The 23,304-nt window shown below is 43.4% G+C and overlaps 1 protein-coding gene across 4 annotated transcripts in view; it reads left to right on the top strand.

Annotated features, from left to right (window-relative positions):
• Nucleotides 1–16,011: 16,011 nt before the first annotated feature.
• FRMD4A (FERM domain containing 4A) overlaps nt 16,012–23,304 on the top strand; it is a 313,254-nt gene continuing 305,961 nt past the window's right edge. For all 4 annotated transcript variants that reach the window (XM_053665757.1, XM_053665755.1, XM_053665756.1 and 1 more), the window contains exon 1: nt 16,012–16,119. In XM_053665757.1, the coding sequence (XP_053521732.1) occupies nt 16,027–16,119 (93 nt within the window). In that variant the 5' untranslated portion in view covers nt 16,012–16,026. The remainder of the gene's footprint in view (nt 16,120–23,304) is intronic.

Genomic DNA, 23,304 nt, shown 5'->3' with positions numbered 1-23,304 from the left:
TCTGCCTTGTGACTAAATTTGACGCCAGCCGTGGTTTGTGAGCTGCGAGTGTACAGGTTTGGGCGGTCGGCCTAAGAACAAATCGGAACAGTCATTATGACGTTAGCTGCCAAACTGGAAGACTTTGAAGTGACGCTGGAACATCTGCTCATGGACGTGTTTGTAAGTAAAGGCTTTCATTTACTCCACACACAATAGTTCCTCCTCTGTCACCCCCAAAGACTTTGTTTGTGACTGTCCCCATTACTGGATGTGAATCTGCTCTGCAATTGTGCAGTTCTCACGCAGCATCCTCATTTCTTACTCCTGAGCCTCGAGGGGAGAAAACCATCAAGTTTCTAAATGCCTGACTGGGGCGGGATGGTCTGTACAGATTACATAGCAGAGAAGTGACTTTTTAAATCAAGTACTTCCAGAAGTCTGAAGAAATGGGGTGAAGAAATATAAAACAGTTGTCAGAAGAGACAAAAGCAGCTTCAATAGGCATTCCTTAAGAGAATCAGATTTGTGTGTGAAGTGGTGATCGGTCCAGGAAAAGGGGGAGGGGAGGCTCAAAGGACTATGTTTTTCAGGTGGACAATGCTGAGGGCAGGACAGAGTGAGAACCTCACTCTCAAGGAGCCCCAGTGCCTGGACCCTGGCCACTTCCATAGGTATTAGGTTACCAAGACTTTCTCAGGAGTTGATTTTATAGGATGAGGCTGTTTGCGTGACTCATTTAAAAAGAAACAGCCGCTGACAAGGACACTTCTGTTCTTGAGATGCTTTTAAGAAACACAATCTTTGAAAACTCCTGGCATTCGTAGCAACTTAAACATCACTTCTACCCCAAACCAACCACAAGCTTTCTTAGTGTTTTCTCAGGGTTTTCTGCTGGTGACAGGTCTGTCTGTTTTGCATTATTGATGGGGTTTAGGGAACTACAGACTGTGTAAAACATGCAGGTGGTAACACAGCTGAAAGGTGTTCTCCTTCCAAGAACAACACGGGCGCTGCCTCGGGAAAGCGGCTGTGGTACATTTTGAGGACAAGCCAGTCTGCGTCTCGAATCTGGAAAAGGCTGCGGAGGGCAGGCTCTCTCACTATACATCACTGAGTCCCTTTCAGGAACCTTTCAGGAAATGATGTGTTTTGGCAGATGTGAGAGTCTGGGGCTTTTTTTCTTTATTAATTTATAATTTGTCTTCAAATTGAGGTAACGTTCTGCTGGCAGGATGCCTAGAAGGAATTAGCCTCTCCAGGCTGGGTACCAGCATTCATTTGACCATAGTGTAAGGAAGTTATGACTTAAAGAGGAAAGTGTCAAGAAAGAAGAGTGTCCTTCTGGGTTTCCAGTGATGGGAGATTTGTGGCCAGTGGTGTCCTTAATTTATCTGAAGTAGGAACAGAGACTGAGCAGCAGGATTGGGAAGTTTCTCTGACAGCCCATGTTCTCTGCCCAGCCACCTCAGCCTGCTTCTGTGGGGGCTTTGGGGAGAGGGGGCAGGCTCCCTGGGGAATGGCCTGTGGCACGCCGAAGGGCCACTGTGCATTTGTTCATCTCGGGGCAAAATTCACCAGGGAGGTGTTTTATTTAAATATGGCAAATTCATTAATGTATTCCCTTTTTCTCCTTAACTGTCTCTACCCCACCCCATTTCCCCAACACCTCCACCACCATGATCTTGTTTGGAAGCTCCAAGATGCACTCACTCCCTTTTGAAAGAATATGCAGTCACACAGTCCATCCTTTTCTGTAAATACAACCCACAGTTTCGTGGCCCCAGCTGAGTCCTCTCACTTGGATGATCCATCTGCTCTCCTGTGTTCAGCACCCCTCCTCCAGTGCATCCTGCAGTGGCCATCTCCAGAGCAGTGGCCATCTCCAGAGCACTCCACTTTTGTAATTAACAAAAAATTATTTCTTATAGTTTTAGGTTCACAGCAAAATTGAGCAGTAAGTACACATATACACACACACATACGCAAACCTTCCTCCCTGTGGACATCCCACACAAGAGTTATTACAATCAATGAACCTGCATTGACGCATCATTATCACTCAAAGTCAATAGCTCCCATTAGGGTTCACTCCTGGTGTTGTACATGCTAGGTTTTCCAGATGGGTAAGGATGTGTATCCTTCTTTGCAGTATGTACAGGACATTGTCACTGCCCTAAAAATTCTCTGTGCTACATGTATTCATCCTTCCCTCCCCTCTAACACCTGGCGATTACTAGTCTTTTTACTGTCTTCATAGTTTTGTCTTTTCCAGAATATTGGAATCATACAGTTTGTAGCCTATTTAGGTAGGCTTCTTTCATTTAGCAATATGCAGTTAAATTTCTAACATATCTTTCTATGGCTTGGTAGCTCATTTCTTTTTAGCATTGGGTAGTATTCCATTGCCTGATATACTACATTTATTTATCCACTCATCCACTGAAGGATATCTTGGTTGCCTCCAAGTTTGGACAGTTATGAATAAAACTGCTATAAATATCCATGTGCAAGTTTTTATGTGGACATATGGTTCAATTAATTTGGGTAAATACTAAAAAGCTCCATTGCTGGATCACATGGTAATAATAGTAAGTTAAGTTTTGCAAGGAACTGCCAAACTGTCTTCTAAACCTCCAAAGTGTACCATTTTAAATTCTGACAAATAGTGAACTCTTACACACTATTGCTCCACATTCATGCCAACATGTGGTGTTGTCAGCGTTTTGGATTTTAGCCATTCTAATTGGTGTGTAGCGATACCTCATTGCTGTCTTAATTTGCAACTCCCTAATCATATATTATGTGGGACATATTTTCATAGGCTTCATTGCCATCTGTATATCTTCTTTGGCAAGGTGTCACTTCAGGTTTTTTGTCCACTTTTTAATCTGGTTGTTTGTTTTCTTTTTGTTGATTTTAAGGGTTTATTGTATATTTTAGATACTAGTCATTTGTCAGATATGCCTTTTACAAATATTTTTCTCCCAGTCTGTGGTTTGTCTTCTTATTTTATTGATAGTGTTTTTTGCAGAGCAGAAAATTTTCATTTTAATGAACTCTGAAATCTAGTTTGTCAATTCTGACTTTCATGGGCCATGTTTTGGTGTTGTATCTGAGATGGCACAACCATGTCCAACATCACCTGTGTGTTCTACTGTGTGATCTTCTGGGGGTTTATAGTTTTGTGGTTTATATTTAAATCTGTAATCCATTTGAATTAATTTTTGTGAAGGGCATAAGGTCTATGCTTAGATTCATTTTTTCCATGTGGATGTTCAGGTATTCCAGCACCATTTTTGCTCCATTAGACCACCCTTGCTCCTTTGATAAATCAGTTGATTAGATTTATGGAGATCTCTTTCTGGACTCTCTACTCTGTTCCATTAATCTGTTTGTCTATTCTTGCACAATTCCACACTGTTTTAATTGGTGTAGTTTTCACTGTACACTATGATGTCAGCTCTCCAACTTTGTTCTTTTCCTTCAATATTGAGGTGACTGATGTGGGCTTTTTGCCTCCCATATATATTTCAGAATCAGTTTGTTGATACCCACAAAATAACTTGCTGGGATTTTTATTAGGATTATGTGGAATCTATAGCTCAAGTTGGGAAGAACTGACATTTTGACACTGTTGAGTCTTCCTGTCATGGACATGGAATATTTGTCCATTATTTAGTCCTCTGTTGGTATTTTTCACCAGAGGTTTCCCATTTTCCTCATACAGATCTTATATTTTGTTAGAATTACACCTGGACATTTCATTTTGGGGTGCTAATGTAATTGGTAATGTGTTTTTAATTTCAAATTCCACTTGTTCATTGCTGGTATAGAGGAAAGCAATTTACTTTTGTATATTAACCTTGTATCCTGTAACCTTGCTATAATTTTTCCAGGAGTATGTTTTTTGATTCTTGCAGATTTTCTGCATGGACAATCATGTCACCTGTGAACAATCACAGTCTTATTTTTTCTTTCCTTGTCTGTATACCTTTGGTTTCCTTTTCTTATTACATTAGCTAGGACTCCCAATACAGTGATGAATAGCAGTGGTGAGGGGGGCATCCTTGTTCCTGAGCTTAGCAGGAAAGCTTCAAGTTTCTCATTATTAAGTGTGATGTTAGCTATAGGCTTTTTGTAGATATTATTTATTAAGTTGAGAAAGTTCCCCTCTATTCCTAGTTTAGTGAGGGTACTTATCATGAATGGGTGTTGGATTTTTTTCAGATACTTTCTCTGCATCATTTCCTCTGGTAAAATGGAAAATTCCTCTGGATTTCTCCTTAGGGCCATCCTTGTTAAGAAGAACAGAATACTCTGACGTACTTCCATGTAGACATCCCTAAAGAATATTGAGAATGAGCTCCTAAATTGCATGGACTCAGGTCTCAATCCCAGCTCAGCACCCTCCCTAGTCATGTGACTGTCTACGAGTGCTTATTCTTTCTGAGCTTTGATTTCCTTATCAGTACAATGTAGCTAATACTACACAGTTTAGAGGATCACAGTGAATATTGAAAAGAGATAATTTAGAGCAAGTAATAGGGCCATGCCTGATTCAAAGGAGGCACTGGATGAGTTAATTCTCTTCTGCCCCTAGAAAAGGGTGCTTCTGTCTCTATCCACAAAAAGTTACTTTTCATTCCTTTACTCCTCAAACTCTCGATTACTGTTATCACAGAAGCACCCCCCTTGAATTATCAGGGGTTTGCCTTCTCTCAAAGCACAGTATTTACTCCCTGCTTTAACCACAGCTGTGGCTGTTTCTCTGGCTACCAAAATGGCAGGAGGCACTAGGTTCTGAGCTCTGCAGCCAACAGGGGGCTGGAGCCCTGGGGGACAGGACGGTGCTGGGTTTCTTTGGCTCTCCAGCTGGGCTTCTGTGGTGGGGCCTCTGAGCAAGGTGACTTTGAGATGCATTTCCAAAGTCACTTCCCTGGAGAGAGCCAATACGAGTGTCTGACATCCCACAGGGCTTGGGAAGATAAAAGCCCACATAACAATGAAGGCATCTGACATCCATAGGACAGTATCTCTTCTCATCCTTGCTAGGGACTGCTGGCTTGCTCACATGAGTCTAATTGTCTAGAAAGAATATTTCCATCAGAGGGCCATTAGCCTTGGCTTTCCTCTACAGCTCCTAGAATTCTCATTAGGATGTCATCCCACTATCTCAAGAACAGCTGTTTCCATATTGACACTTCCTTTCCAGGATTACAAAAAGCCACTGGGGGGTTTTGTGGGATTGCAAGGCTTCTGCAAGATGAGATAAAAGGGACACATTAGATCTGGTGTTTCATAATTAGTTGTCACCACTCTGGGGCTCCCAGAGCTGCTGCAATGCTGCTGAATTCATGAACAAAAATAACACATATATGCATGTGAACAAGCGTATGCATGCAAACACACACACATACACACATACCGCTGCACCAAAGTAAAGAGCACAAAAGGTGAGGTCAGCCACAGGTTATGAATGATGCTTCAGGACTAGCTCCTGAATTCCTGGCAATGCCATTGCTGATGTAGTTGTCTTACTTCTTCTGTCTGCCTATCCTCATCTTGTTTCAAAGGCTTGAAGGGCCTTCTGTCCAAAGCGTAGGTTGGAGACTTTGCATTCAGCACCCATGTCACTGGCAGATCCATGGACTAAGAGCCTATAACATACCTGGAAGGAAAGAAAACAGGAAATTAATCAGGCCACCTGAAAAACTATTTATTGCATTAGATAACGCAATTATCTGGATTCAAGTTTTTCCATTCAGAAAAAGGCTGGGTGGCTCCAGCTTCCCTTCCAGCATTCCATGCACACTTTCTCAAGGCTATCAGTGACCTTCTGATGACTACCCACTGCTCTCAGTTTTTATCTGGCTTAAACTCTCTTACATTGCCCCATCTGTTTATAATTTAATTCTTATTTTTATCAAAATTATACATATGTCTGGCAGTGTTAATAACATTTAAAGTTCAAGAGTACTACAGGGCTTATAAAGAAAACTAGCACTAAGACCCTTTCAATTTGAGTCCCTCTCTCCAGGGGCACCTGTGGATATCTCTTTCCGCTATTGCTTCTAGTAATTAATTCTAGGTTCTCAGAGTATAATTACACTGTGATTTCCTAATTACTCAATTTCTGACATTTTATGCTGCTACCCTGAAGGATGAGGCTTTAACTTACTTAAAGCCTTACACCACAGCCCTGTAAGCACACATGTATCTCTTTTTTTCTTTTTAGGATATCTATATCACAGGTTAAATCAAATGTCAATTTTATTATGACTACCAAATATTGTTTATGGCAGAGAAGTATTACATATCTTGAGTGTTCTGTCTTTATGTTTTTCCAGGAGTTAATAACTGCTTCGTTTCATTGCCTGCTTAATATTCTAGGTAGCCCTCAGTCATTTCTCAGTTCTTCAGTAGAACTGCATATCTTCTCTCAATTTGGGAAACTCATCTAATATTCAACATATTATCTTTTTTTTTCTGATTTTTGAGACACTCTTTCTCGGTCCCTTCATCCTTCTGCAACAATTGCATGAGCTTCTGAGTCTCTTGTGTGGCTGTCTTCTTGAGGCTTCTCTCTTCCATTATTCTGGGAACTCCCTTTTCACCTGTCCTGTGATTAGCTCTTTTCTTCTTGGCATTCATATTCTTCTCTGTGTAGGTCTAACTTTCATTTGCTGGAGATTGTATTCCAGTAAACTTTGGAGAAGAGGTGAGTGAGGAGTAAACCTTTTGTTCTTGAATATCTGCCCCCACACTTAATAACTTGTGTAGTGGTTACTTGTCTGCTGATAAAGCCAGAGCTACATTTCCATGCTTGACTCTCAAATTCCAGGTCAAAATGTTCAAGTACCAGAAGTTCTGTGTGTCTAGAGCTACTTATTTTCATCTTCCCAAACTTTTGCCTTCTCCCGTGTACTTAACTAATAGGACCATCCTTCCTCTAGTCCCATAGTGCAGAGAAACACTGTACACCTCCATCTACCATTTATGACCCCCCAGCATCTTGTGTTCAACTTCTCACCACTCTCCGACTTCTGAACTTAATCACTGCTTGTTTGGACAATTGCAACAACTTTGTAGCTGCCCGCCTAGGCTTTCCATTGTACCATTCATCCTTTATCACTCAAGTTCAATAAATGTAAGTTAGATGGTGTAATTGCCTTCCAAAAATAACTTTTAATGATTCTCTTTTGCTCACAGAATAAGGTCTAAAGTATATTTTTATATAGTGTACAACTTAGAATCTGGTCTCATTATCATTTGCTACCACCTTTTTTCTCGCACATATGATTCTACTATCTCATTTAATTTTCAAAACAACATTCTGTATTCATGTATTCATGTTGTGGAGGTTTAAAATTTAAATAGAATGGAGTATCCCTAAGCAAGCAGTAACAACTATAATCCCCTACCCATCCTCATTTATATCTAAGGATTTGTCCAGTAAAGGAGAAATAGCTAAGATTTTGCCCATTTTGGTCACAATCTCCTACTGAGAAACCCTTTGGCATTTTGACTTCTGATCTGTTGGGCACATTCAAGATAAACCACATTCCTATGATGTGAGCCTTCCAGGCACCCATCTTTGTCATGGATTTATAACAAATGTGTTCTTTCTTTCCTTTGGGAAAATGAAGACCACATAGCTTATCCCAGAGACCCCTGAGCAAATGGGTAGATGCTCTTGAAAGTGACATGTTCCTGGACAAAGGAGAGACATTCTAGCTGATGGCCCAAAAGAAAGGCATCCTTCTTTGAAGCACCACAGGGATTACTTAAAGCAAGATGGACCATTCTCCTGTTGAAGAAAATGACATGTGCAAAAGGAACCTGCATAGAAATTAGAAGGAAATTTAAAAGCTGATTATTAGCCACCCAATGCTTACCTAAGACAGCTGAAATTTGGAAACTAAGCCTCGTAAAACCCAAAAGCCAACATCCATTGACTGTTTGAAGGTGTGCTATATATATTCCACTAATCCCGAGTAGTCAATACCACAGATAAGGGCATTATTTATTTCACCATTCTATGTACGATTAACAGTTCACCCTGTACAAACTTCACTTCATAAATACGGCAAATCAATGGTGGTTATCAAAATCCATCCACAACTGATAGCACATGAAAAAGGGCTGTGCAGAATGGCCTCGAAAACCAATCTAGACAGCCTGCCCCACACGGGTCAGCTTATTACCTACTTAATCACACAGGCATCCTGGACATCTTATTGATTTGTCAGGACCCACACTTGACATCATTCCTAACAGCATGTGCAGTAAACCATTACCACCATGCTGAATAGCCATATCCCAGGCTGTGGCCATTCGTTGCCTGAGTTGGTCTCCTGCTGGGAAGGGCCAGTGGTGCTCTGAAGGGGCAAATCATACCATGACCAGATGTGAATACCCTGTGTGTGAATGAATAAAATCTTGTGCTGCTGGTAGATAGGGTCTCTCCCTCTTTTCACCAGTGGATAGTTTAATGATTTTGTCAACATGCCAATGAACATGGTATTTGATGTCCACGAAGCAAGGGACACTAAGACAAAATGTAGACTTACCCTCTACTTCACAGCTGGCAAACACAAGGCCCGTGGGCCGAATCTGGCCCCCCACATTGTTTTTTCTGGCCTGGCACCTTGTTTCTACCCAGCGGCAGAGCTGAGCTCTTGGTTAACTGTTACATTTACCCAGTCCAAATGCAGTTTTAACTACATTTGGCCCATTGAAGGCAACCACGCGGGTGGTGTGACACCCCTGTTCTACAAAGGCTATTAATATATTTTCTATTTGACATTCTCTACAGCTTGATTATTGCCATCAAGATTGAGTTTCTAGGATGCTTAATTAGCATGGAGGCTTTCATCCACCAAATGCTGCATTTTCTTCCTACTCTGGAAGAATGAAGATCTAGGTTCCTTTGTGATGGGATTGTAAGGTTTTTCTTTGATGGAGGTAGAGGGTCTTATGCTAATTGCTTCTCTTCTCCTAGTTACTTAAATAAAACATATTAAATAGAAAGTTCAGAAAGATCCAAGAAGAAACCTGCTTACCACCCAAAATACATGGCTAAACTGGACCAACTTTGGGGCATTCCGGTGGATAAAACATGGATATCACAACAGAACATGTATGAAGAGGGTGAAAGATAGATGATGAAGTTGAGGAAGGCTGCTGTGATGGAGGCAAAAGGAAAACAGTATGCAGAATTGTGAGTGGAAACAAATGAGGTGTGTGTGACTGTGTGTGCCCTTTACAAAGGACGTTGGCAAACATTACTCCATCCTGTTGGGTAGGTGTTCAGTAACCTTCCAGGTGCAAACTCAGGGATAAGCTTTTTCCAGTTCAGTACTGACATCACCACAGACAGGAATAGAGTTTGAACAACAAGAGAAAACTCTTCCCATAAGCAAGCGTTCCCTCATATCCTGGATTGTTGGCCCAGCATGTGATACGTAGCAGCCCTACAGGACAGCACAGTGGTGGATGGACTCTGAAGCCACTTACAGCGTCACTGGGCAGCTACTTCACTTCCCTGTGCCTCTGTGTCTTCATCTTCATTTAGGGTAGATAAAAGTACCTATGTCATAAAGGGTGGTAAGAATTAAGTGAACTATACTATATTTTAAAGCATTTAGAATATTTACAGCAATGGAATGTGCCATGTAAGGAGGTTGCCATTGTTTTATTAGACACTCAGAAAAATAATTGGTAAATTAATGTGACATAAGCAATAAAATGAATAATAAAATTGGTTTAGACAAAGGCAAGGCCAATACCACAGAACCTGGCATCGAAGACCAGAAGAGCACAGACAATGTAATCTCCAAAGCAAGTAGTAGAGGTATTGACCTGGTCCACCCAACTCTACCAACCTCGGTACTCAGAAATCAAACTGAACAATTCAGTTGAAGCTTCTTTTCTTGTTTTTGCTTGGCTGTTCATGAAGAACTATTAAATGAAACCCAGAATGTATTCCAAGTAGACAAAGGAAAGGGAAAGAAGGAAGGAAAAAAGGAAAGAAAAAAAAAGGCAGAGAGGGGAGGAAAAGTTGATCTTCTCACCAAGCTAGCTATAGTCCTTCCTACAGTTTCTTCCAAATGCCCTAGGAGCAGGAAGTCTATGCAAAGATGGGCAATGCAAACCTTATTTCAAACCAAGAGAAAGGTAAACTATCCTGCTCAGGTAAACTGTAGATAATCTCCCAGGCCCTGGCCATGTGAGGTCTGGTGATAACTGTGTTGCTTGATGATATCTTCGTCCTGTTCTTAGGGACATTAGGTTTCATGTTTGGCCTAAATTCTGGCCACTTTTCAAACAGAAAATTATGGATGTAGGCAGCGTTTCTGTTTGCATAACCTCAGTCACAGCTTCCTCTAATGAAATGTGACATGAATTGCCCAGGTTAGCTGAGTTAGGAGCTCAGGGATATGGAGTGTTGAAGAAAGACAGGACTTCCCTTCTAAACTCCCCACTCCCTCCCACTCCTACTCTAGGAATTGTCCAAATCGGTTAGGACTTTGTTTTCATCGTGTGTGCATTTGGGTCAATCTCATCCTATTTCTTTTCTCTCCTGTTTTGTGTGACAATAATTGACAACTGCAAACATCATTCGAGGCTACAGCTTCTCTCCTCCCCAGCTCTGGTGTGAGTGATCCCTGCAGTAGGAAGGAAAGGTGGGTGTATGAGACTCTAATCCCAGTGCAGCAGAGGTCAGGGCAGGAAGGTCTCTCTCTCTCTCTGTCTCTTTCTCTCTCTGGGACTGACAGGTATTTAAGCCCAATTCCTGTCCTTGTGGTGCACCTTGTGGGGTCTTTGAAGATCCTGCCTCCCTTTTCCCATTGGTGAGGGGTCCAGTGCAATTCCCTGGCAAGAGTGAGGCCTCCCTTCAAGTCATTTAAGATTCCTCTCTTGACCTAGGCCCTATACACCAGCCTCTCCAGGTGGGGTTCCCTTGGCCCTCACACAGTACATTGAGCACTTAAGAGGAGCCAAGACCAACTCTTTCAGGCAGCCACACCTGACCCAACACAATGGGATAGAAGTTACTCCCTGTATCCCATGCTTCCCCCCTCATTGCTGCTACCTGCTGCTTCAGCCAGTCTCCTTTCCTTGAAAAAGCTCCCAGTGCCCTCCCAACAAGTTCCTCCGAGCCCTGCTCACCAGGTCCTGGCTCCCACTTCTTCCTTCCTCCTCCTTCTCATCTGACAGCCTAGAGGACGAGGTCGACTTAGAGCTTCAGAACTCTTCTCAGACCCTTCTTCACAACCCCTGAGTGGATGTGGAAGGTAAGAATGGGTGGTACCCATTGTCTCGAGATCCCCAATCAAATTGAGAAAGAGCCCCCTTTTAACATCCTGCTAAATTTACTTGAGATGACATTAAAAGAGGCTTCTACACTGTCTGTTTTCTATTCTCTCTTTCCTTAATTTAAGTGATAGTTCCCCTTTGACCAGAGAAAGAATGAAAATGAACAAAAACACAAGATATAACATTTTCTGAGTTGATTCTGCCCATCTCTTCTGGAAGGGCACTTCAGCTCACCCTCCCAGCACTTCTTAGCTCATTGCCCTTTGCCCCTGGCCCTGGCTCACAGTGGCCTCAGGCTGCCCTCTGACCCTGGAGCTTCATGATAGCACCTACTGCACAGCGTGCCCCCAGGTCTCAGCCCCCCAAGTCAAAATTTCTGTCCAATAGACCATTCTTTTTGTATTCTGCCAAAGGAACAACTAAAGCATCACAAATGAGTGTACTCAATGCCAGTGAGTTAATTATACTGAGGTCAGATGAGATGTGCATACATGTGGACCTCAGATTGTCAAAGGGGACAGCTACACGAGTGGGCATTTCAGGACTGGGCCAAGGTTGGAGCAGCACTTGAGTCCAGTGTGTCAGGTTCACTCTGAGCAGAGCCCAGCGGTTGCAATGACCAGTCCTCTTATCTGTGCCATGGCCTGGTATTCTGTCAGAAGCTGACCCACCCTGCCCACAGCTTGTTAGTGTGCACCAGCACAGCCAGGGCCTGACCTGTGAGTCAGCTATTGTCCCCATGTTCACACACACTGTCCCACTGGTGCCACCTTCTCCAGCACCAGGGTTGTAAACTGCTTTCTGTCTGATGGGCCATCATTCCCAACCTCCTTTCCCACCTTGTCATTCCTGATCAAGAGCACCCATTTGATTTGATGCATCTTGCTTTGGTGTAACAAGACCATTGATTTTTCTGAAATATTGTTCAGTTCTTATACATTTTTTATTTCAGAGTTTGAATATAAACATTTTCATTGAGATGGGAAGGAAATGTCCAAAACAAAGAACCCAAAAACCACTGGCCTTGAGTGCTCTGTTCCAAGAGGCTTCAAAAGCAACAGCTTCAGGGACTCTAGGACAGAAAGGTGCCTTCTCCACCCCATCTCTCTGGGGTTCGTTGACACCCTATCCCAGTCCCATCCTCCCCATCTGTCCATGGCCCCTTACACTGTTCCTCAGATGCACAGAAACCCCCCCATCCACCACCCTGGCAGAAACACATTCTGCTTAAGTCATACTCTGCTTTCTTTCAGTTATGCTTAATTTGCCATCTTCCCTTTCTTTGTTCCTATGAATCCGGGGTCCCTCAGTGCTTGTCCTTGGACGTTGACCCTCAGATCTGTTCCCTTTTCCCTCCCGGGCTTGGGTGGCTAGTCTGTGTCAATTGGTGACTTTAGTGCATGAAAGACACTGGTAAAAGATTGGGAGAGGGTAAAAAGGCACAAGCAAGCCAGTCCTTCCTGTCCCCTACTCGGCCTTAGCAGATGACCCTAGCTGTGGTCCGGTGCCACTTGTGGTCTGGTCCACAGTATTCCGGCCTCTGGTGGGTCACCCTGGCCTTTGGTGCCAGGAACCAGCTCTTCCCTGTGTCCCTCAGGCCGAGGCTTATGGGGGCTCTGGCCACCTCGCCAGCTCCTGTGGGCCTCTTCCTCTTCCACCACCTGTGCTTAGCTCCCACGGGTGTCGAAGCAGTAGTTCCAGAGACCTAAGACCTGCTAAGTCCAATACCATTTCCTATGTTGAAACTCTCTCTTTTTTAAAGACAGATTTTTTCATTTTCCTGTTGGGCCCCATGGCTATGTCTTCTTTCTGGATTTTCAAACTGCTGTAATCTGATAAAATCCTCTGGGACAGGTGAGGGTATAGTGGACTAAAGTGAAATCAAACAAGTTGACTTTAATTTTCACCTTGTCTCTGACAGTTCTAGCTGTGCTACCTTGGTCAACTTATTAAACTTCTCTGAGCTCCAGAGAGAGGCCAGTTTCATCACCTGTAAAAGATGGATAATAAAATTTAATTTCACCATTGAGACAGCCTTTGGTAACCTCCCAGCATGTTGCCTGGTGACTCCTGGGTATTCAGTAAACATTAAATCCCCTCACCAGTCCTGAAATGGTCACGTCCACTAAGATATGGGTACATATTCCCTCCAGGGAAACATGTTTGTATTGTAATAATGGCCTTCTAGAAATAAACGCTTTATACTTAATAATCAATTTCAAACATATAAATCTCAAACACTCACAATCAGAAAGATAGTCTTGGACAAGCTGACCTTTGAGAGCCTTCAGATTTCTCTGAAGAGTGGCTACCTACCCTCTGAGGACTGGGGAGGGCTGGTGAGGTTACACCTTCTCGTCTCCATTAGCTGGAAGGAGGTGCTGATGCTGATATGAAAAATGATCCTGCTCCCCACCCCCGTGGGGGTGGAATGTGTGGGGCTCAAATGTGTGGGAGTCTGGCCCAGGGTTATTTTTGTTTCCATTAACATTCTCTTCTATATGTATTTTAACCTTAATCAAGTGCACATGTTTTTGTTTTATTTGCACTTAGTTCATCAAAGTATCCCTCATGGTCTGAACTATGCCAGAAGCCTTGAGCTCTTTGGTGAAATGCTCATTAATGCCCCTGGGAAACAGGAAGTTGCATTCAGTCAAATATAAATAAAGTCAGCTCCCAGGGGCTTTGCCCTGGCCTGGGTCAGGAAGAAGACGGGTGACTTCTCAGTTGGTCTGATCCCTTGCTCCCTCTCAAACTGCACAGAGGAAGGAAGAAGAAATTCCCCGACACTCAGGACAAAAAAGTGCTTTGAAAATGTGCCTGTCCTTTGTTCAACACCATTATGTAGTGAAGCGGGTCTTATACAGGAAAGGGATTCTATTGATTTGGCCAAATAATTCGGTGCCATTCCAGATTTATTTCCACCCCCAAATAGGTTGAAACCCGGCAGTGCAGGGAGGAAGTGAGAAACAGGAGGGAAGGTTTGGAAGCCGAAGGTACCTCGCCAAAGGCGCTCGCCAGTCCTGCTGTGCAGCCTTCCGTCCGCCCCTGCCCCTCCGTCCCTCTCACCCTCTCACCGACGCTCCGGCTGCACATGTGGAACCAATTACCAACAAAGCCCGATTGTTATATATTTGGAATTTCCCACATCCACTTGATGCTTTCTTTAACTACCTCTTAATGTGTGTCTGCACTGGGTGAGCAGACCCCCGTTTCCAGCCTGCCCACCCCTGCCCCCACCCCTCCCCTCCTTCTAAGACTCTTTTTCCTGATTCATTTTATACTGGTATAAAATCCCACTCCTTCCCTTCACACCCCACCCCCACTTCCTATTACATTCTTTGAATAAACAGAACGTTCTTTTCCATCATTTTCAATAAACTGGCCTGTATAATATAAGCTGGTTCCCAAAGCGTGAGAGTGATATCCGTTTAACACCCCAAAAGCATGGGAAGATTACAAAGGAAATGGCACCTCTTTCATAGAACCCAGACTGGACAAGAGCAGCGGGTGTAAAAATATGTTTAAAAGAAAACTGAAATACTTCCAATCCTGAAAGCCCCTTACTTGTTTTCCTTTAGAGTCATTTTCTCTGCTACAGAAATTAGCAGTTTTAGGGGGGAGTGGAGGGGGGTAGGAAAGTAAACAATGTATCAGTTACACAGTATTACAGAAAAGTTAAAATTGAGGCCATGTGTACCTTCAGAAACCTGAGAACATTGTCTGATACAGAATTATACAATAGGATTAGAAAATAATAGGCAAATCTGATGGATGCATAGGAGCTTGGACCCCTTTTTTGCAGAGCCTCGTAAAATCCAACATAACTTCTTCATGTTTACTGGCACCCATAAAAATAAATGTTCTACAACGGACATTTAAATGAGGGGGTGCCAAATGCAAGTGAATCTGAGCTGATGCCTCTGAACCACGTGACACAGACAGTTTTCCCTTCCGTCTCTCACACTGTCTCTCTGTGTACTGCACTCACATATATAATTAAATTGTGTGCCTACATTTATTTTCTATGTGCTGGAAAGCAGAAGGAAAAAAAACAAATATGCATATCTGACGCTCATATGTATAATTTACGACTGGAAAGAGGAGCGCGCCCCCCCCCCCCACCAAGTCCCCAGTGTGCTATGTCAATGGGTCTTCAAATATTTTTTCCTGTGTTGGGAAGAGAGCAAAATCAGAATGCAGGATTTCACTGTAATCTCCACACCAGATGGTGATGTTCCAAATAGTCTTTTTAAGGTGAACATGTGACCTACTGTACAGCCGAGGGGCTCCGGCGTCACGTGACGGAATGAATAATACGTCTGATAGAGCTTTGACTAGACAACTGACCTGGTTACCATCTGTAGCCGTGAGAAGCAAAGTTGACGTTTCTGGATCACTCTCCCCAGAAGCGTTGCCTGCCCGCTTCTGGGACGTGCAGCCTCGCGGAGGGACTGACACCAGGGACGGACTGGAGGCAGCTGAAACTCAACTTGCAGAACTGGGGCTACTTTTCTTCTTACCCATCCCCCCACCTCCTGACAAACCGCATCTTGACTCATATGGTTGAAAGAAAACTCTTTCAGTTATTTGATATTTGGGAAACCTCCAGGAGACCATAACTTTGTTTTGAGGAAGCCTCTGTCTCTCCCTTTGCCGGGAACGCTGGCTTGCGTGCGCACACACCCAGACACACTCTCACATACTCACACACAGCTCTACACCATGGTGGTTCAGGCTGCAGTGGCTCCGAACAGATCCCAAAGACTTTTACTGAAAATTCCTTATGGATCTTTGAGACGACGCAGCGTGGAGAGGGTAAGCGACGTGGCGGGCTGTTTGTCTTCACCCAGCGATGGCTCCAGAGAAAGGGAGATGTTTGATTTTGTTGTACTGGACATAGCATCCTTCTGCTAGTCCCATTTTCCTGAAAAATTCAAATGGCTGGGACTATAGAATACTAAGTCATATGCCATTTTTTTCTTAATTGATAATGATGAGAAATTTGAAGTAGAAATTTTTGTCTGCTGTGCATGTGGTGGGGGGGGTTGGTTAGAGATGAGAAATGGAAACGACTGGGGTGGGGGCTGTCCCCCGTGACGGATGCGGAAGATGGGTGTGCTTGTGGGGAGAAGCATCTGGGCTGCAGGGGCTGGGAAACCTGTTTTCTTCTCTGTGTAGTGAAACAGATCCATTAGTGCAGCAGGCTGCAAATTTCCTCTCTGGGTGACAGTGTCTTCAAAGGAGGTGACGATGACGTTAAGGAGCTCCGATGCCTTGAAATTTAAATTGTACAGCTTCTTGATGCAACCCCCTCTGTTTTGTTGTTGTTGTTTCAAATACCTCCTTATCATTTTGGCTTATTTTTTTACTACTATGGATTTGGGCTCAAAATTACACTGTTAATCTTCTGAAAGCATGCTTACTTTATGGTAGCCTCTGGCAGAGAAGGCCCTGTAAAACAATATCTAAATATCTGCCCTCTCGGGAGTACTGCTGCTGTTCGGGGAATGACTGCAGTTGCTGTGAAGCTGGTTGTTCTGAACCTCGCAGGCTCGTTTGTGTGGAAACAGGGCCTACAGCCCCACAAGGGCGGGATTGTCGGTGGGTCTCAGGAACCCCCACAGCCCCTGTTTGAATCATAGCAGCTGCTCCGTGAGCTGTGAACACCTCCGAGAGGGCTCAGGTTAAGGTGTGATATGATAACAGTAAGGTCAGGAGCTCTCTTGAGAGATAGCAACTGGCCACATCTTATAAAGGGGAAGAGTATTTAATTCAAGTAGCCTTTTCTGGCTTGTATGCTTACTGCTCAGTAAATTGTAAATTTAAGGAAAATAGAATTAAAGTTTTAAAAACATGAAGGGTTATCCAGGCTTCTAAGGCAGGGATGATTTCCTGACATTTGATGAGTTACATGTTTTCTGCCGTTTGAGTAATAATGAAAAAGTTCCATTTCTGCTCTGGTTGTATGTAGGTCTTTCTTTTGAAACATCTTTCTTCTGCTCAGTATCAGGGTCATTCACTTACATGTATTCAGTCTGTACTGTGTGCTCACTTTTAGACCAGGAGCTTTAGAGCACAGGACCAACAGCTATGGGGAAAGTTACAGATTTCTCAGGTTTATGTTGATGTGGTCTTAGGCTCTGGGGAAATGCTTTGACCTGGATGGTAACTAAGGTTACTTAACATGTTCTGTTCACAATACTTGCTTGGAAATGTGAACTGCAGCCGCTGGAGTTGTACCACAGGGCAATACTACTGAGAGAGTTACCCTACGTACAGGCATGAAAAAATTCACAGTGACCCGTTAACCTCCATGTGACCACTGCGATCTCCAGCTGAACGCCCAGTAAATCAAAGTGTATGCTGTCGCCATTTCTGTTTCGTTGTTCACCAATTTTAGAAACCTGACAATATGTGAACACAGTGTCATATGTAAAACATGTCAGTTGTTGTCTATGTTGACATACTTACATTTACAACACAGAGACCTCTTTTCTGCCCTTGGGCACATGCCAGTGTTGCCTGGGCCTCCGGAGTCTGATCTGAAAGCTTCTGGGCCCTTAAGAGAAGAAGCATGGCCATCATCAGAGCATCAGGTGTGCTCTCACTGTCCCTGCTAGATGCGCCGGGACACCAGGAGCAGCACTACTCGCCGGGAGAGCGCCCTTACTTGCATTCCTCTGAGTCTACGATCTCACCCTCCACCACAAGGGAGGGTGAGACTAATTAGAATATATGACACCATGTCAACCACAGTGGCATGTTTTACACTGTTGCTGATTTTATGACAATTTTCAGGATCCAAGTCATAGATCTGTATGACGGGAGGCAGGAAAGGTAAGAAACAGCATCTGCTGTAAGGGAGGGCACTGAGGACCAGCGCTCTGCTCTGGGGACTCCTCGAATTCAAAGCGGTGACAGCGTTTTCAGTTGTATCAGGGGCCAAGAGGGTGACTGTCATCTCATGGTGTTTGGTGATACCAAAGTCCCGCGTGTCTGTGTCGCCTTCACTTGACCATCGTGAGGTGTTAAGGAGATACAGAGAATGGGGCTGTTACTTTTGACCTATTTGAACAGGGAAACCAAGGCATGGAGAGATTTAATCTTCCTCTGTCCAGGGGCATACAGTCAGCGGCAGAGCAGGATCTGCCATTGAGCCCATGACCCATGACCTCTGCTCCCCAGGGCACTCCAACATTGCAGCCTGGCCCTGAGAAATGTGTTACAGCCAACCTGCCGGCAGAACTTTACCTAAAAGGGAATATGGACGACTAACCCAACACCAGGAGGACGGCTGATGGTTTCCAGGGCTCTGAGGGTCATGTGCCCTGAGGTGTCCAGGATGAAACAATTGTTCCTGTTTTCCAACTGCCTAGAAATTGAGTTGAAAGAAAAGAGCACCTTTTTAACTGTGCTACCTAGACATTCAAATCCTGATCACAGAAACCCTCGCTCAGCCTGGGAGGCCAGGCTTCTTGTTCCTATGTTTTCACAGACTTCCATGAGCTCATCACCTTGCCAGGCAGGGTGGAAAACCTAAAAGAAATATGAGATGCTGTTTGGTGAAATAGGAGAGACTAGGGTTACAAGTTTATATAAATGAAACAATTTTAAGTCAATATAATAGGACTTTAATTCCGCTATATAAGTAATAAAGATGATTCAGGTGCCACAGGGAGCAGCCAGGTGAGGTGGAAAGGTTTGCAGCCACACTGTCCAGAACTGTTTGTTTACTGTGTGGCCTTGACAAAGTGACCCAGGCTTTCTCAGCCTGGGTTTCTTCATCTGCATAAATAAATATTTATTTTCAAAGGATTTGAGACAGTAGTATGTAAGGACCTACCACAGCACCTGTGTACAGAGGCAATCATTGATAATGGGCAGAGTTTGTTTGTTTTTTTAAGTTTCCCTATCTTTGAGTGGAGACACACTTGCCTTGTATTTTTAATAACTGATGGCCCTTTACATACACTTTTAGTCATACCTCACTGCCACCCAGGGAGGTCCTTAAGAGATATTCACCTGAAAGAGCTAAAACAGTAGTACTTCCTGACGGTAACATCTCTTTTAGGGACTCCCAATTTTATTGGGAGATTGTGTTCACTCTTATGTCAACACAAACTGAGGTGAAGGATGCTTTTCTCCTATTTATTCTGAACTCTAAGACCATCCCATAAACCTTATAGTGTGTGAACAAATGACCAAACTCAGATGATACATCTCTTCAAATTAATATAAATTTGACATTTTTCTTGGGAAAAAAAGCAGCAAGAAAGCACTCTCTCTTTTAGCACAATTTGTTGAATATTTAAGTGAAAGGAATTTTTTGTCTTGGAAAGACTGAAATGGAGTGATATTTCCGGGAGCGGTATTTTTAACACAGTATAAATTAAACCTTTTTGCACCCACATTTTTCATTATTTGACATGTTGCTCCAGGTTGACCTATTGCCAGTCTATCATTTTGCAAACCATTACATTATCACAGCTGCTAAGCTGCATAACTTAAGAATTCAGCATTCACACTTGACAACAGAGCCTCTGTAGTCAACTGTGCGGTGCTTACATTCTGAGTGTAATCATGCAGGGAAGTGTAAGGCTTTACCAAAAACATACGCAGCAGACGGCTTTTAGTGGATATTTATTACCATTGAAAGCAGACAGCCAAGAAACTGTTCAGACACATCAGGGCAATCACATGTATTATTATCTAACCCCCTCATCCCGCACATGGTTTTGTTTCTTCTATAAATATACTCCTCTCTGGAGAAGAAAGAACACAGGATCTCAGGGACTCCAGGCCTCTGGTTCACAGGCTGGGCTGAAGATCATTTTGCCTGTGTTGCTCAATCTCACACAATTTTAAATGACCTCAGCTTGGTTAACCAACATTGATTTCATTTCTGACAGCAGCTTATGTCAGGTTAAACCAATGACTTAGTCATCTTGGCCAGAGCGAGGTTGTGTAGTAGAAAGGCTGTTCCCACTTGTTCCACCCTGAGTTGTACTCCTCACCGTGGTGTGGAGGGCAGGACTGGAAATCTCTCTTCAGAAAGCCAGGACCCCCAGAGTGGCACTGTCCTGCACCAAATGGTGGCTGTCGAGCTGAGCATGAAACCAAATGGCGGTTTCTTTATTTAGATGACTCGTCCCCAAGTTCTGACTCCTTCTTGGGACTATCACTATTGCCATCGGCCCAATTCCATGATTCATCCTAAAGCGGCGCTTCTCAGTCTGGGTTTCACATTAGAAGCATCTGAGGAGCTCTAAGAGTCCCCATGCCCAGGCGGTCTGCCAGACCACTGAGTGTTAGATCTCTGGAGAGGGGACCCACACATCAGTACCTAAGCCCCCAGCTGATTCCAGTGTGCAGCCCAAGGTGAGATTATTGGGCACAATGCTGGCTAGTTCCTGTGTTTTCTTTTGTCTTTACGCATAAAGGAAATAAATGAGTTGATTGTGTTGGATATTTGGTCAAAAACATTATTTCCAGTAGGAAAAAAAACATTTAAGCTCCTCACAAGTTGGGTCCATATTCCTGAGACATCCAATGCAGTAACTAGCACTTTGAAGGCCACTTCCTGAATAATTAAACCAGCCTTCTGAAGTCAAAGAGGCTAAATATTGTGTGGAACTTCCAGGCAATTTGAGATCAGAAACCCCCAACCCTTCTCCTCCCGCAGAGTTCTTCTTCACAGGAGCGCGGGAAAGCCCCTCTGGGTTTCTCAACCTGCCACCCTGTAGCTATGCTCACGAAAACAATCACGTATTCCCAGAACACTTTCTATAAGTGTTTTGAAGTCAGATCTCTTTTAAATTGCTCTAGTAGAATGAATACTACCCACCTGTGTGACATAAGAGTTTCTTTGAACACACAGTTGAAAACAATCCACTTTTATTTGTATTGGTCCATCAATACACCTCTGAGAACAATATTATTTTGTGTGTAGGAAACAATATAGAGGGAACTATGGCGATGGATCTTTGTTTTCTAACCTGGGAGTGGATCAACCACATCTTTTTTCTTTCTTTTTTCTTTCTTTTTCCAGTAAGTTAATAACCAACTGCTTCAAGGGATGTGGTCAATTTTTTTATTATTCCCCAGGGCCTAGAACAGTGCCTGTCATATATATAGGGCAAATAAATATTTATTGACTGAATGTGAGTAGGTGAATAAAAAGAATGTCTTTGAAGGGGGAAGGGTATGGGTGGAGATAGAACAGGGTATAAGGGAGGATAAATGGTAATGGAAATAAAATACAATAAAAATAAAAGGGAATAAATTATTTAAAAGAATGTCTTCATGGGCATAAACTCAGACCTGTCATCAAACAGAACTGTCACCCAAGGACAGGATGGCCAAGTGCCTGCTCTCCTTGTTCAGATGAATATTTGTGTCATGGTCGGTCTCAACACAGTGCCGTTTTGAGGTGCTGGTTTTTCTTTTTTTAACCTATATTTTTTATTAAGTGAAGTTGGCATTCAATATTGTATTAGTTTCAGGTGAATCACATAATAATTTAACATATACCTTATGGTGTGAGGAAGGCAGTTCTTTGCAGAGAACTTGATCCTGAGAAACGTGAAATCTGACTGCACAGATCACACTTTTGAGAATGTGAGCAGCCCTTTTCCTTCCCAGTCAGGATTGGTCTGTGGGTATTTTCCTCCACTAATTAATGACTTTTCTCAAAAATATCAAGGTCACATTTCTACACAAGTAGATTTCTTTTAAATGCTTGCTTCAACCTCTCAATTGGGACATTAGTCAGGAAAACCAATAGGACAGCTGAGTACATTGATTATTTCTGGAAAATGTGTTCTAAGTTCAATCAGACAAAATCAATTTCAGAACACAAATACCATGAAGAATATAATATCTGGAGCCCAACACCCTATTTAATTTCACAATTTTTTATTTAGTACCTACTACATGCTCATCAGTGTTCTAGGCCCAGGGAATACAGTGAAGTACCTGCTCTTGTGTTAAGTGCTAATAAAGTCTCCAAAGAGAAATATAGCAGGATAAGAAGCAAGCAGAGATGGAGTGTGCCATGTTTTCATATAATGTAGTTCTCTGTTAAGATGATGTTTGAGGAGAGACATGAAGGAGTACGGAAGAAACCCAGGAAACCACGAGTGCAAAATGTGTGATGCTAGAGTGCCCCTGATGGCTGGGAGGGACAGCAAGAGGACAGCAAGGGGGCAGCCGGGGCTGGAGCATCGTGAAGGGGAACGGGTGTGTGGGGAGGGCAGCAGTCAGAGCAGTGTCAGAAGCCCAGATGCCAGAGGGTTGCGTGGGCCATGGTAAGGACATTGGGGTTTTACTCTGAGTGAGACAAAAGAACACCAGTGGTTGGGGGCAAAAGGATGATAACAGCTGACATTTTGAAGGAGTCACTGTGGCCACTAGGCTGGCAAAGAAATGGGCAAAAACAGGGTGACTCATTAGGTCATTAGTGTAATAATGGTGAAGAGAGATGATGATGGTTTAGACCAGTTGATGCTCTGGCAGTGATAAGAAATGATTGGAGGGAAGATAAAGCTGACAGGATTGGCTGATGGGTTGGGTGGCAGGGGCAGCGAGAGAGGAAGAGAGGAGTCAAAAATGACTCCTGGACAGGTATAGACTGGAGTTGACACTTACTGAGGTGGGGAATGCTACAGGAAAAGCCAGCTGGTCATGATACCAGGGACAGGGGAGATTAAGAGCTGTGTTGGATGATGATTAAAAATTCAAATGGAGGAGGTTAAAAGTATAGGTTTTGTGTTTAGGCGAGATGCCTGGACTGGAGATACGAATGCTACTGGGAGTGTGCTGGAGCTGGCTTCTCCAGGCTCTCAAGAGCTGATCATGTGCGTCTCTTCACAACTGCACATTCAGGATGATGCAGGGGTAGCTTGAGATGGGCCCTAGTGGGGGAATTTACACCATGGACATTGGCAAACATTACAAATCAGGGCTTTTTTTCCCTAGAGAGTCGACAGGCAAACATTTATC

The sequence above is a fragment of the Artibeus jamaicensis genome, unplaced genomic scaffold, assembly GCF_021234435.1.
Source record: "Artibeus jamaicensis isolate MK-2021 breed Jamaican fruit bat unplaced genomic scaffold, CSHL_Jam_final contig_426, whole genome shotgun sequence".
Taxonomy (NCBI): domain Eukaryota; kingdom Metazoa; phylum Chordata; class Mammalia; order Chiroptera; family Phyllostomidae; genus Artibeus; species Artibeus jamaicensis.
Note: the sequence above shows the minus strand (reverse complement) of the source record. Positions and strands in the feature narration are given on the sequence as shown.